This window comes from Pseudorca crassidens, chromosome 20 (genome assembly GCF_039906515.1).
Source record: "Pseudorca crassidens isolate mPseCra1 chromosome 20, mPseCra1.hap1, whole genome shotgun sequence".
Taxonomy (NCBI): domain Eukaryota; kingdom Metazoa; phylum Chordata; class Mammalia; order Artiodactyla; family Delphinidae; genus Pseudorca; species Pseudorca crassidens.
In genome coordinates, this window is record NC_090315.1 from 16973872 (window position 1) to 16986911 (window position 13040).

General features: G+C 54.8%; 2 protein-coding genes across 6 annotated transcripts in view; both read left to right on the top strand.

The window, feature by feature from the left end:
- The window catches only part of TYROBP (transmembrane immune signaling adaptor TYROBP), a 28140-nt gene extending 25668 nt beyond the window's left edge, over positions 1 to 2472 (top strand). For 2 of the 3 annotated variants that reach the window (XM_067720370.1, XM_067720371.1), the window contains 3 exons: positions 73 to 207; positions 384 to 430; positions 2226 to 2472. In XM_067720370.1, coding sequence (XP_067576471.1) covers positions 73 to 207; positions 384 to 430; positions 2226 to 2285 — 242 coding nt within the window. In that variant the 3' untranslated portion in view covers positions 2286 to 2472. The remainder of the gene's footprint in view (positions 1 to 72; positions 208 to 383; positions 431 to 2225) is intronic. The other variant, XM_067720372.1, reaches the window with a different exon arrangement.
- Positions 2473 to 5365: 2893 nt separating this feature from the next.
- Positions 5366 to 13040, top strand: NFKBID (NFKB inhibitor delta). Of its 3 annotated transcripts, none has more exons than XM_067720292.1 (12): positions 5366 to 5483; positions 7141 to 7241; positions 7438 to 7498; positions 7855 to 8072; positions 8330 to 8520; positions 8603 to 8708; positions 8827 to 8973; positions 9091 to 9142; positions 9236 to 9384; positions 11359 to 11475; positions 11764 to 11928; positions 12414 to 13040. In XM_067720292.1, exons 4-12 carry the CDS (start codon positions 7920 to 7922, stop codon positions 12465 to 12467), a joined length of 1134 nt encoding a protein of 377 aa, XP_067576393.1. In that variant the 5' UTR covers positions 5366 to 5483; positions 7141 to 7241; positions 7438 to 7498; positions 7855 to 7919; the 3' UTR covers positions 12468 to 13040. The 3 variants fall into 3 exon arrangements, with proteins under 3 accessions (XP_067576393.1, XP_067576392.1, XP_067576394.1); XM_067720291.1 differs by lacking the exon at positions 5366 to 5483 and adding an exon at positions 6322 to 6578; XM_067720293.1 differs by lacking the exon at positions 5366 to 5483 and adding an exon at positions 6519 to 6550.

The window sequence follows — 13040 nt, forward strand, 5'->3', positions numbered from 1 at the left end:
CTGATGACTGACACCACCTCCCAATTCCCAGCTCCCACTGGTCTCTGACTCCTGTGCCACTTACGTTCCCAGACTGCAGCTGCTCCTCGGTGAGCCCCGGCATGCTGGCAGGGATCGTGCTGGGGGACCTGGTGCTCACCCTCCTCATCGCCCTGGCCGTGTACTCCCTGGGTCGGCTGGTCCCTCGGGGGCGAGGGCCCACGGAGGGTGAGTGGAGCTGGCCAGGGATGGCCTGGGACCCTCTGAGGACTTCCCTGGCGGGGAGGGGTGAGCTCCCAAGTCACGTCCACCCAAAAGGAGGTGATGGAGGGCGGCTTTTGCAACCAAATGGTCCCGATTCTCACCCCGTCTGTCTCTGAACTCTGCTGTTCCCCACCCCCAAGCAGTGACCCGGAAACAGCACATCACTGAGACAGAGTCGCCTTATCAGGTGAGGAAACCAGCTTTTCTTTCTCACACCTCACTCCTGCCCTGAGGGTGTCTTGTCCCAAATACCCCTCCCCCAGCCCCTGCAGAACCTAGGCCCTAAAGCCCACTTTCTCAGCAGCTCCTCAAACGCTTGAAGGCAAAACATCCAAAACTGCTTTCAATGATCCATCACCACCTTATGCTCAGCTTAAAATGCATGCAGGGGAAATACAGGGGTAGTTTGTCTCAGCCAGAAGGCAGGCTCTCAATCGTTCTCCAAAAGCCCAGCCCAGGACAGGCTGATTTCTCAGAGAAGTCCTCATAAGGGCAGAGGATATAATTCAACCCTAGTTTGGTAACTCTAAAGAGAGGAGCTCTGAATTTGTGGGGGAGGGACCCTGCAGCCTTTGAGAAACTGACGAAAGCCAGAGACTCTTCAGAAAAATCCACACAAAAGATGCAAAATTGTGCATATAATCTAGAGGCGGTGCAAGTATCCTTGAAACCCTTCTTAAGAACCATAATGCAAACGTCATCTTTCCATCTCCCACCTCCTGTCCATGCCATTCTTAACCCTTTAGGGGGTCATGACCTCCTCTGAGAATCTAATGGAAGCCAAACAGACCCTCTCCAGAAAGATGAACTCCAGACTGGGCATTTGTATATGATTTCAGGGATTCTATCTGAGGCCTGCACCTTGGGGGCATAGAACCCCACCCCATCCCCATCGTGAACCCTGCTCTGTGAAATCTGTTTTACTTGTCTGCAGCCAACTTTGCTTTGCCTCACTTGTGGATAAAAAGTCTCTTTGTAAAGTATAAGAATCTCAAGTTCGGCTCTGTGAGGTCCAGAGGACTGAAGGGGCTTTCCAGTTACTGGGGGAGGTGGGGGACAGTGAAATTTTAGGGCAAAGTCCCAGTTTATTCTTTCCTTTGGTGGAATTTGTTGAGGGCCGATATATGCTAGATGCTGGAAACACAGCAGCAGAGCTTACATCCTAGTTGGGGAGACAGACTTTTTTTTTAAATTAATTAATTAATTTTTATCTTTGGCTGCGTTGGGTCTTTGTTGCTGCGCGCAGGCTTTCTCTAGCTGCGATGAGCGGGGGCTACTCTTTTTTGCGGTGCGTGGACTTCTCATTGCGGTGGCTTCTCTTGTTGCAGAGCACGGGCTCTAGGCGTGCAGGCTTCAGTAGTTGTGGCACGTGGGCTCAGTAGTTGTGGCTTGCGGGCTCTAGAGCACAGACTCAGTAGTTGTGGCTCATGGGCTTAGTTGCTCCGTGGCATGTGGTATCTTCCTGGACCAGGGCTCGAACCCATGTCCCCTGCATTGGCAGGCGGATTCCTAACCACTGCGCCACCAGGGAAGCCCTGGGGAGACAGACTTGAAGCAGATTAACAAATAAGATCATTTGGGGAGGCAAGGTGAAGGAAATAAAGTAGATTGATGTGACAGTGACTCGAGTGTGTGAGGAAGAAACTATAGATGGGGAAATCAAGAAATGCTTCTATGAAAAAGTGACGTGAGCTGAGACTTGAAGGGTGAGAAGGAACTACCCATGGGAATATCTAGGGGACCAATGTTTCAGGCAGAGTGAACAGCACACACAAAGGCCCCTCGGCTGGGGCATAACAATGAGGCAGAGGAGAAGGGGGAACATTGCAGGCACTTGAATAAAGTCCAGATCTCTTTCATGGCTACAAGGTTGAAGAAGCTGCCAGGGGCCTTGCAGGCCACTGGGAGAAGGCTAGATTTTATTTTCAGTTCATTTGGTGGACCCCCTTCACTGATGGTCCACACCCTGTCCATCCCTTTAGGAGCTCCAAGGCCAGAGGACAGATGTCTACAGCAGCCTCAACACACAGAGGCCATATTAAAAATGAGCCCAGACCAGGGCAGTCAGCAACCTGATGCCTGGATCCAGTCATTCCTGATGCCTGCCCAGCACTCTAGTCCTACTCCCACCAAGATACGGATCCACAGAGTGTCCACAATGAGACATCAGACCTCTCCCCACTACTGCCCCCAAATAAACATGGAGCACACAAACAATGTTGAGTTATTCCAGATCCCTGGGCTGACGGGATGGGGATATGTGGGGTTCTAGGTGGATCAAGGACCCAGAAACAGCTAAATGAGAGGGAACCTTTGGGGAACCTGGGTTGTCTGAGAAAGAATTAGAACAAGGAGTATTTCAATTGCTTTATTCCAGCCCAGAAGAGGGCTGGATTTCCTGTGCCGCCACACACAATCCAGGATGACAGGGTCAGAAGTCCTATGTCGCAGTTACTGGGGAGTCAGCCCCTGCCAGGCATGTTGATGCAGATTTTGCCATCTTCTGGGGGTGGGGGAGAGAAAGCACGAGGCCTGACCACCCACCTTCCACCCACATCTCCACTTCCTTGGGGACCCCCTGCCTCAGGGGTTTCCTCAGGAGTTCCCCTAAGCACCGCCCCCAGGGTTTCCCCAGAACCTCAAGGGCTTGCCCGGGGGCACCCGCCCTGGGGACCCCCTCCCTAGGGACACCATGCCTCTTCAGGCCCAGCTCTGTCCCTGCCCTCACCTTGGGTGGGCCTGCTGCGTGGGCGCACACACACAAACAACACCACCACGATTAGCAGTGACACGACCGCATCTGCAGCCACGAGGCCCGCCAGGAGTGGCAGGGAGAGGGGCCCACATCCAGAACAGGAACCTGAAGGGGTGGGAGCCAAGATAGAAGGCAGCTGAGGGGAGTTCCAGACACTTGGGCCTGGGCTTTGGGCATATGGGTCAGAGGAAGTCCCTTTGGAGGTGGGTGTCCCAGATTCCCTGGGGAATGAAAGGGGAGAGGGAGATCCAGAGAGAGGCTGGGGGGTGTCCCAGGGCTCCCAGGACTGTGCTCTGGGCATAGTAAGTACTCCTGAAGACAGGCTGGCGGACGGCCGAGGCCCTGGGCCTTCAGTTTGGTGATGAGGACGGTGAGATGGGGACCTAGAGAGGGCTGCAGATCCTCTGGGGGCTCTGATTCGGGGATGTGAGGTGAGATCCAGGACCCACAGGCCACACTTTAGGGATGGAAGCAGGACCTGAAGCGTGCTGCAAAGGGGACAGGGTGTTGATTTCTCACCTGGGGTCGTCTGAGCTGCAGCCACTGAGGAAGGAGAGGGGAGGTAGATCAGTGGGGAGGGGTGGTTCTCAAAACAGGGTGCAGGGAAAGGTGATGTCCTGAGAAGTACCCTCCACTCGGGAGAGGTCAAATAAGAAAGAGGGGCCAAATGGGAGGGAAGCACCCAGAGACACGGAGGGAGACAGGAAGTCAGAAATCTCACCTCACGGGAAATCTCACCCAGCGGTGAGAAGGGGACGAACAGCAGCCATCCAAACTCAGCTTCCCTCCCCAAAGAACCAGGCCCAGAAGTCTCTCTCTGGAAGGGCAAGGGCACTGGGAGAAGGACCCATCCTCAGCACCCCTCCCTTCAGATGCCACCCCAAGCCACTCCTTTCACAAAGCTCTGCCTAACACCCCCCATAACCACTGGCTTCACCTGGGAGCAAAAGCAGGAACGGGATGTTGCCTGCAGGAACCATGATGGGCCGGGGGCTGGAAGAGGTCTGTCAAAGGGCTTTGGTCCAGAGAAGTCCTGAGGAACAATGGGGAGTAGAGAGGCAGCAATAGCGGATGTCACTCTGCTGGTGGCAAGGCCACCTGCTTCCTGTGTGTGTGTGGGAGGGGGAGAGGTGATGGATCTCTCTGACAGCCTTTAGGGACAAACTAGGGGGAGGGTCAGAGAGATCAGGGAGGCTGCTGTGATCGTCCAGGTGGGACGTGACAGGTGGACCAGGGTGTGGGCACTGGGGAGATCCTGGAAAGATTTTGAAGGTAGAGCCAACAAAACTTGCTGATGGAGTGGATATGAGTGTGCATGAGAGAGAGGGGTCCAGGATGACCAAAGCTTCTGGCCTAGGCAACTGAGAAGACAGAGCATCCTTTGACAGGATGGAGAAAGAGGGGAAGCAGGCTTAGGGGGGAGAGTGCCAAGGTTTGGGCAAACTGGGTTGGAAATGCCTGATAGATCACCCTGTGGAGAAGCTGAATGACCACAGCTGCCTCTTTGAGTTCAGGCGGTAAGTCTGGTCTGGAGATGTAAATTTGGGGATTGCTGGCTTATGGATGGTATTTAAAGCCATGAGACTGGATGAGATCATCAAGGAAGTGAGTACAGACAGAGGAGCAACACCACCTCCTCCCAACACCAAGAATGGGTGAAGAGGAGGAAACAGCCAGTAAAACGGAAGGAGCAGCAAGGGAGGGAGGAGAACCAGGAGAGCATAGAGTCTTGAGGGCAGGGGAGAAATATGATTTACATGGTCACCAAGATGGGAACTGAGAATGAGCCTCCCACTGGAATGTCAGTTGGCTTGAGGGTTGGGAATTCCTGCCTGCTTAGTTCACAGCTATACCACAGCACCCAGCAAAGTACCTCCCTTGCAGTAATTATTTTTAATGATGAATGAATAATGAGAACTGGCCTCTGAGAAAGGTGATGTGTGGAAGGGGGTAAATTTGAGTTCACCTATATCACTCTTACCTACAGACCTTTCTTCCCTCGAGACCAGGGAGTTCAGAACCCCAGCCCCCTTCTCTCTCAGGACCCAATAATACTGGCAGCGTCCCCCCGCCCCTCGGCCAGCCCAGGGCCTGGGAGTCAAGGCCTCCAACACCCCACTGGACAAAAGTCCAGGTCCCCAGTTCCCTCCTCTTTCAGGAGTCCGCTACCTCAGGCCCCTTCTCCCTCAGACCAAACACGGGGTTCCCAATCACTGTTTCCGGGGAGACTTAGGAATCGGGCTCTTAAAGTCAGCCCCGCCCATTTAGACACCAAGTTTGCTCCAGCGCAACGCGGGGACTCCCGGGCTTGTGGGCGGGGCCGCCCCACGACTGGGCGGTGCCAGAACCTCAGTTTAAAAAGTCGCGGGGGGACCCGACCCAAGATCGGGGACCCGGCGGCGGCTCCGCGGGGAAACAGCGAGGCTGGCGCAGCGCCGAGGCCGGGGCCCTGGGGCCCCACAATCCGCACAACGGAATCCCCGAGGTAATGGAGGGGCGGGGAGGTGAGGCACGCTCGGCCCCTAAGAGAGGGGCTGGGGGACGGACTCTTGAGGCTCTGAGGGACGGAGCTGGAGCATCAAGAGTGAGGGGTGTGGGCTTCCCTGGTGGCGCAGTGGTTGAGAGTCCGCCTGCCGATGCAGGGGACACGGATTCTTCCCGGTACGGGAAGATCCCACATGCCGCGGAGCGGCTGGGCCCGTGAGCCATGGCCGCTGAGCCTGCGCGTCCGGAGCCTGTGCTCCGCAACGGGAGAGGCCAGAACAGTGAGAGGCCCGCGTACCACAAAAAAAAAAAAAAAAAAAAAGAGTGAGGGGTGAAGCATCAAGCTGAGAGTGAGGGTACCCGGTGTTTGGAGGGGGCGGAGGGTCCAGACTCCTGGGTCGTGATCCCGGAGCGGCTGGGATTCTGGACTCTTGAGTCCCGGGGTGGTGGGGGCGTGGGGTGGGGTAAAGGACTGTTGATCCTGAATCCTAGGTCCCGGGGGTGAAAGCGCTGGGAGCCCCGACTCCTGCCTGGGTCCTGGGAGGAGGGGGCTGGGGACCCGGACTCCATGCTGTAGAAAAAGAGGCTGGATCGAGTCCTTGGGGGCGTTGTTTGAAATCAGCCAAGGTTTGGGTGGGCAAGGTCCGGAGCTTGGCCGCAGGAATGCACTCTGACCGTGACCCTGCCCCACCCTGGGATTTCCCGAGTCGCCACCCGGCCCGGGTCCCCGGGCTGAGCAGGAATTTCCCTTGTGCGGGGATTCCACGAGCGCCACGCTTGGCCACGCATCGCGTCTCGGAGCGGGACACCTGGGTCGCCGGGCGGAGAGGAAGAAGGAGATGGAAGATTCCCTTGCGTGAGCGACGTGACGTCAGTGCGTCGCGTCTGGGCGGTTTCCGAGTCCGCCCTCCGGCGCTTAACCCTTCCTGTGCTCGAGCGGGGCTCGGAAGGGTGAGGGCTGAGGGCCCGGCCTTCTTGCGTCGTGCGAACAAGGAGTCTGGAAACTGGGATTACCAGGTCCTAGAGGGGAGTAGGCTGAGGGCCCGGACTCCTGGGTCCTGAGGAAGGGTATGCGAGTCTCCCAGACTCTCGTGAGGTGGGGCTTGGACTTCTGGGTCTGAAGAGGGGGGCGAGGTCTGAACCTTTGGATTCCTAATGAGCTAGGGGGCTAGTGACTTCGTGGCTCCTCAGGGAGAGGGGCTGGGGACTCAGATGCCTCGTATCCCGAGGAAAAAGTATCAGGGCAGCTTCTAGGGCAGAGAGATATTGGGAACCTGGATGTGCGTCTCTGGGGAGTGATGCCCGGCGACGCCCCGAATCCCTCAGAACTGGGAGATCTGGGGGTGGGGTGGGGTGGGATTTTTCACGGAAGTGTTAGGCAGAGGGAGGGGGGCTGCAGAGGGCGCCCTCCACCTCCTTCCTCAGTTTCCACGACGCTGGTGGAAAGTTGGGTCAGAGGGGAAAGTGCGGAGCAAAAGGAAGGAAACCGCGGAGGCGGCGCCGCACCCGAAATCTTAGATTGGCTTTGGAGTTCTCAGGCGGCATCAGTGTGCCAGTTTTTCCGCGCGGGAGGGCGAAGAGGGCGCTCAGATCCACTCCCCGGCGCACTTGGGTGACGTAAGGACCCCTGATAACTTCCCTCCCTCCTCACCCCGCAGTGAGCCGGAATGAGCGCAGCCACTGCCCATCACAGACGGTGAAGAAGCTCCTAGAAGAACAAAGGCGCCGCCAGCAGCAGCCTGACGCTGGTGGGCTACAGGTGAGGCCCATGAAGCGCTGTAAACTACAACTCCCGTGAGGCCATGTCCTGTTGGGCAAGGACTTGCTGCCTTGCTGGGCCCTCGGGGCTGAGGAGAGACGTAGTCCTGACTTAGATGCCCTGTAGGTGGGGAATGGATGCTGAGGAATCTGCCAGGTAAATTCACCCTTGTTTCTCTTTGCTTATGCCTCTACAGGGACAGTTCCTGGCTCCCCTGGCCCAGCCCCTGACCCCACCTGTGAATGAGGGTGAAGCTGGTAAGTCTGGAAACTCACCTGGTTCCCTCAGCTCCTAGCCCCAGCTTCCCTCAGGGACTCAAACATCCCAACTCTTAGAACTTTCAGGAACTTAGGAGTTAGACCCTCATTCTTGCTGAGACCCGCAGAGTAGAGCCAGATTCTCTGGAGCCCAGTAGTCTACGCACATAGTCCTTCAGGGGCCCAGGCTCCCAGCCTGGAATCTAGGCCCTCAACCCCTCAGTGTCCCAGGCATTTAGGTCCCATAAGTCCAAGCTTCCAGCCCCTTGGTGCCCCAGAAGTACTAGCTTTCAGTACCTTGTGACTTCCCTAACTCTGGTAACCAGGCCTGCCTCTGCTCCTCCTCTCACATGCAGGCCATACTCACTTCCCAGCACACCAGGAGACTGTGGGTTCTGGACTTGGCAGCCTGGCGCCCCCCATGGGCTTTCCAGACTGGGACCCCAACACGCATGCTGCCTACACGGACAGGCCCTACTCTTACCCTGCTTCTGCTGCTGAAGGTTTCCTGACTCCTGACTTCTACTCACACTCGGACCCAGGGCGGCCGTGTTCATTTCCCCTGGGGATGGAGGTGAGATACAGAATGGGAGGTGGGTGCTGAAGGGCTCCTAAGATTCCCTGTTGCCCTTATGCAGCATTCTGAGATGTCTGGGGTTGGATTAGGATCCCATTCCTCAGATGGGCAAAACTGAGGCCCAAAGGTCCAAGGTCACTTGGCGCAGGTGGGACGCCCAGCCACTCTGCCTGGCACTCTGTATGTGTATGTGTGTGTGGTAGAAAGAGGGAATTCTCAGCTGACTGGGTCTCCCCATCACCTGTACCCTTCAGGACCCCCTGGATACTCGGCCCTATGCAGAACCTCCCCTGCCACAGGCAGGATCCTGGAGAGGTTCTGGACTCCCTTCAGGACCCCCACAGTTGCCTCCTGTGGTCAACGGACCATCCCTGGATGCTGCCCGTGCTCACATGCTGGCTTTGGGGCCACAAAAGCTGCTGGCCCAGGATGAGGAGGGAGACACGTGAGTATAGGGGAATGGAGTCTGCAGGCTCTCCTGCTCAGCTGGGGTGCTGTGCTCATTGCTTCCTTCCACCTATCCTCAGGCTCCTGCACCTGTTTGCGGCTCGAGGGTTGCGCTGGGCCGCATACGCCGCAGCTGAGATGCTCCAAGCCTACAGACATCTGGACATTCGTGAGCATAAGGGCAAGGTGAGGGCTGAGGGCCTGGACTCCTGGATCTGAGGGCAGAGGGTCTGGAGGCCTGGATTCCCGGTTTTCAGAGGGGAGGGGGCTGGGGGCCCAGACTGACCTTTCCTGACTCCTGCAGACCCCTCTTCTGGTGGCTGCTGCTGCCAACCAGCCCCTGATTGTGGAGGATCTACTGAACCTGGGAGCGGAACCCAACGCCACTGACCATCAAGGGCGCTCTGTCTTACACGTGGCCGCTACATATGGGCTCCCAAGAGTTCTCTCGGTATGTTCACCTGGCAGCTGGGGTGAATGGGATGGACTGATTGCCTAGATCCTGGCTTTCAGGGCTAGGAGGCCTGGGGAGACCCTAATCCAGCTCTCTACCTCCTCCTCCTCCCAGGCTGTGATTAACTCAGGGGTTCGAGTTGACATCGAAGCCAGAGACTTCGAGGGTAAGTTGGGTGGTGGGCAGGGTGGGTGGGGCTGGTGGGGCTGGGTGGGGTCGGTGCTCCAGATGTAGAGTCTTCACTGTCTCTACTCTGCAGGCCTCACCCCTCTCCACACAGCCATCCTGGCCCTCAACGTTGCTATGCACCCCCCCGACCTATATCCCCCAGTACTGAGTACCCAGGCCCAGGACAGGCTGGCTTGCGTCAAGATGTTGCTGCACATGGGTGCTGATCATACCAGCCAGGTGAGCTGGGCAGTGGGCAGCTGGCCTCCAGGAGGGCACGCGGGATGGGGGCGCCTGGATATCCAGGGGCTCGAAACAAATTCTGACTTGCCTCTTCCCAGCTGTGTGACCTTGAACACGTGACTTCACTTCTCTGTGCGCCAGTTGTCAACTGGGAATAATATTACTGATCTTAACTTGTATTTACCAAGCACTTACTATTCATCAAACACTGTTTCATGGATTAGCTAATTGAATCCTCACAAACGCACTTTGATGTGTATACTATTATTACTTTCTCTCTTTCACTGATAAGGAAACTGAGGCTCAAGGACTTTGCCTTGTGAGTGTCAGAGAGGGGATTTGAGCCTAGGTGGCCTGACCCCAGAATCCAGCTGTGAATACATATAGTCTCCTCCTTCCTGACAGTGGCTCCTTCAAAGGCTGGCTGAGAGAATTAAACATTTACTCATTGTTTTGGATTTTTACATTTTAGTTCAAGAACTTTGAACATAGATAAAGTACAGAAAATAGTATAATGAACTCCATGTAGCCAACATAAATAACCAGCAACTCATAGCCAGTCCTTTCCCATCCACTTCTCCTGTATTATTTTTAAGCAAATCCAAGCTTATAGTTTTACCCATAAATATTTGTCTTTAGAAGACAAGAACTCTTGTTAACCTCAGTACCTTTATTCCACCTTTAAAAAAATTAACAGTCTCATAATATCAAATATCCTGTGTCCAAATTTTTATTTGGCTCTAAAGTGACATACATTTATTTTTTTCATTAAAAAAAAAAACGAAAAAAAAACTAGGATTCAAATAAAGCCCACACATTGCAGTGATACGTCCTTTTAAGCTCTTAATTTAGAGCTTCCCCTCCTTTAGAGTTTTCTCTTCATAATTTTTTTGATAGAGCCAGCTAGGTTGTTTTGCCCTATGTAAACCCAGAATTCTTTTTAAAATTGAAGAATAGTTGATTTACAGTGTTGTGTTAGTTTCTGGTGTACAGCAGAGTGATTCAGTTGTACACATATACACATATTCTTTTTCATATTCTTTTCCGTTATGGATTATTACAGGATATTGAATCTAGTTCCCTGTGCTATACAGTAAGACCTTGTTGTTTATCTGTTTTACATGTAGTAGTTTGTATCTGCTAATCCCAAACTCCTAATTTATCCTCCCCCATCCCCTTTCCCCTTTGGTAACCATAAGTTTATTTTCTATGTCTAAACACACAATTTTTAATGTTTATTATCATTACAAATTCTTTAAAGGCACATAGTAAAGTTTCATTGTGGAAAATGTCTTTACTTGCTTCAAAATATGAAGAGAGGGGCTTCCCTGGTGGCGCAGTGGTTGAGGGTCCGCCTGCCGATGCAGGGAACACGGGTTCGTGCCCCGGTCCGGGAAGATCCCACATGCCGCGGAGCGGCTGGGCCTGTGAGCCATGGCCGCTGAGCCTGCGTGTCCGGAGCCTGTGCCCCGCAACGGGAGAGGCCACAACAGTGAGAGGCCCATGTACCGCAAAAAAAAAAAAAAAAAGAGAGAGAGAGAACAGTTCAGTATGGAAGTAGGTACAGGCTTAGATAGGCCACTGATTAATGCTGCTCAGTTCCCATCTTTATAGATAAAATACAGTCCATGTGGGATGTGGGCGCATTTTACTGTGTTTAATAGAATGTGGGCTGGCCAGGGCAGCTGCTAGTCCAGAGAGCTCCTTTGGAGGAATAGAAAAGAAATCTTTTTCTCAAAGATACTTGGGCTGGAATATTATCTTAATAAATGTACCGTTCGGTGATGTGTGTGATCTGAACGGCACCCCCTTAAATCTGGTATTCCTGTAGAGTGCACAGCACGTACAACTGTGTAAGGCACTCCTGGGTGCTTGAAAAAGAGAGACAGAGTGTCTAAAGGCTCTTGGGTTCCATGGGTGGAGGCTTGGGTGTGAGGACTGGCCTGACCTCTGTCGTTCCCCTCCTCACAGGAGATCAAGAGCAACAAGACAGTTCTGCACTTGGCTGTGCAGGCTGCCAACCCGACCCTGGTTCAGCTGCTGCTGGCGCTGCCGCGGGGAGACCTGCGGGCCTTTGTCAACATGAAGGTAGGGGCCTAGGCTGGAATGTGCAGATTGGGTGAGACGTGGCAGAGAGCGGGCAGTGGGATGTTGGGAGTCCCACGGGCTGTGTCTGGGGAGGGGCTGCTGTGTGGGACGTGGACGGGGCACGTGTAGGGCCTAGAGGGGTGTGTGGAATGTGGCCCTGGAGGGGGCTTCTGGGGGATGTGAGGAGGGACATGTGGGACCTGGGTGTGACGGAATATGAAGTGCGCCGTCGAGGGCCCAGGCCAGCTGAGCCTGCGTCTTCAGCAGGCCCCCCCTCACCGTCCCCAGGCGCATGGGAACACAGCCCTCCACATGGCGGCCGCCCTGCCCCCTGGGCCGGCCCAGGAGGCCATTGTGCGGCGCCTGCTGGCAGCTGGGGCGGATCCAACGTTGCGCAACCTGGAGAACGAGCAGCCCGTCCACCTGCTACGGCCCGGGCTGGGCCCTGAGGGGGTGAGCACTGAGCCCACCCTGACTGCAGGGTGCACCCCCGACCCCAACATTCCTGACTGTAGAGGGTGACTGATAATGGTGACTCCTCCTGACCTCTACTTTCAACCCTGTATCCTGACCTCAAGGTGTGACCTCTGATCCCCAAGCATGACCTCCAGCCCCCTGACTTTTAGTCCTGACCTCAGAGTGGGACTTCTGACCCCCAAATGTGACTCTGGCCCCTTGCTTCTCCCCTTTGACTCCCAGTCCTCAATGCTAATCCCAAGGTGGGAACGCCCAGCCAGCAACACCTTTGCTCAGGAGCCTTGATTCATTGTGTGAACGAGCCTTCACCCCCAGCCCCGCATCTTGACTCAGAACCTCTGACCTTCAAACCCAACTGACCCTACTCACTTCTCTCTGACCCCCAACTTCACACCCCAACAGGGTGTGCCTGTTCTCCTTGCAACCTCTCAAGCTTCTCCCCCGTCTTGTCTTGTCCACAGCTCCGGCAGCTACTGAAGAGGAGCCGTGTGGCACCCCCAGGCCTGTCCTCTTAGGACTCAAACCCAGAACCTGGACTGATTTTCCAGTCCCCACCGTCCTGTGGGACAGCCAGCGTATGCTAATGTTGCAAATCCGTGATAATGTATGTGCATAATGTCCTGCCATCGGGGTCTTACATTAAAACCCCAAAATGGCTGTTGGTGGGTAAACAGTCCCCAATATTTGGGGTGGTGTGATACCCTTCCTCCACCCACAAGGAGCCCCCTTGATGATTTCTGTGAAATCGAGGCCCCTTGATTGTTTCTGTGAAACACACTGGACCCCCAACCCTTTCCCCACCAGGATCTTTTGGGGTCCAGATGTAACTCCCCTATATGGTACTTGGGGTATGCCAAAAGAGCTTCCAGTACCATCCTAGTAGAGCTCCTAAGATGACCCCTGACCTCCCCAGGACCCACCCCCTTCAGGTCCTTAACCCTGAGACATAGGAAGGACTCTCGATCATAGTCCCCTAGGTCCTACTGCTTTAAGTCAGAACACAACCAGGCCCCTGACCCAGACCTCAGTATTTCTAGTGAATCCCTCCCCTATCTGAAACTCTTGATTAAACTCAGTTTGGACTAGAA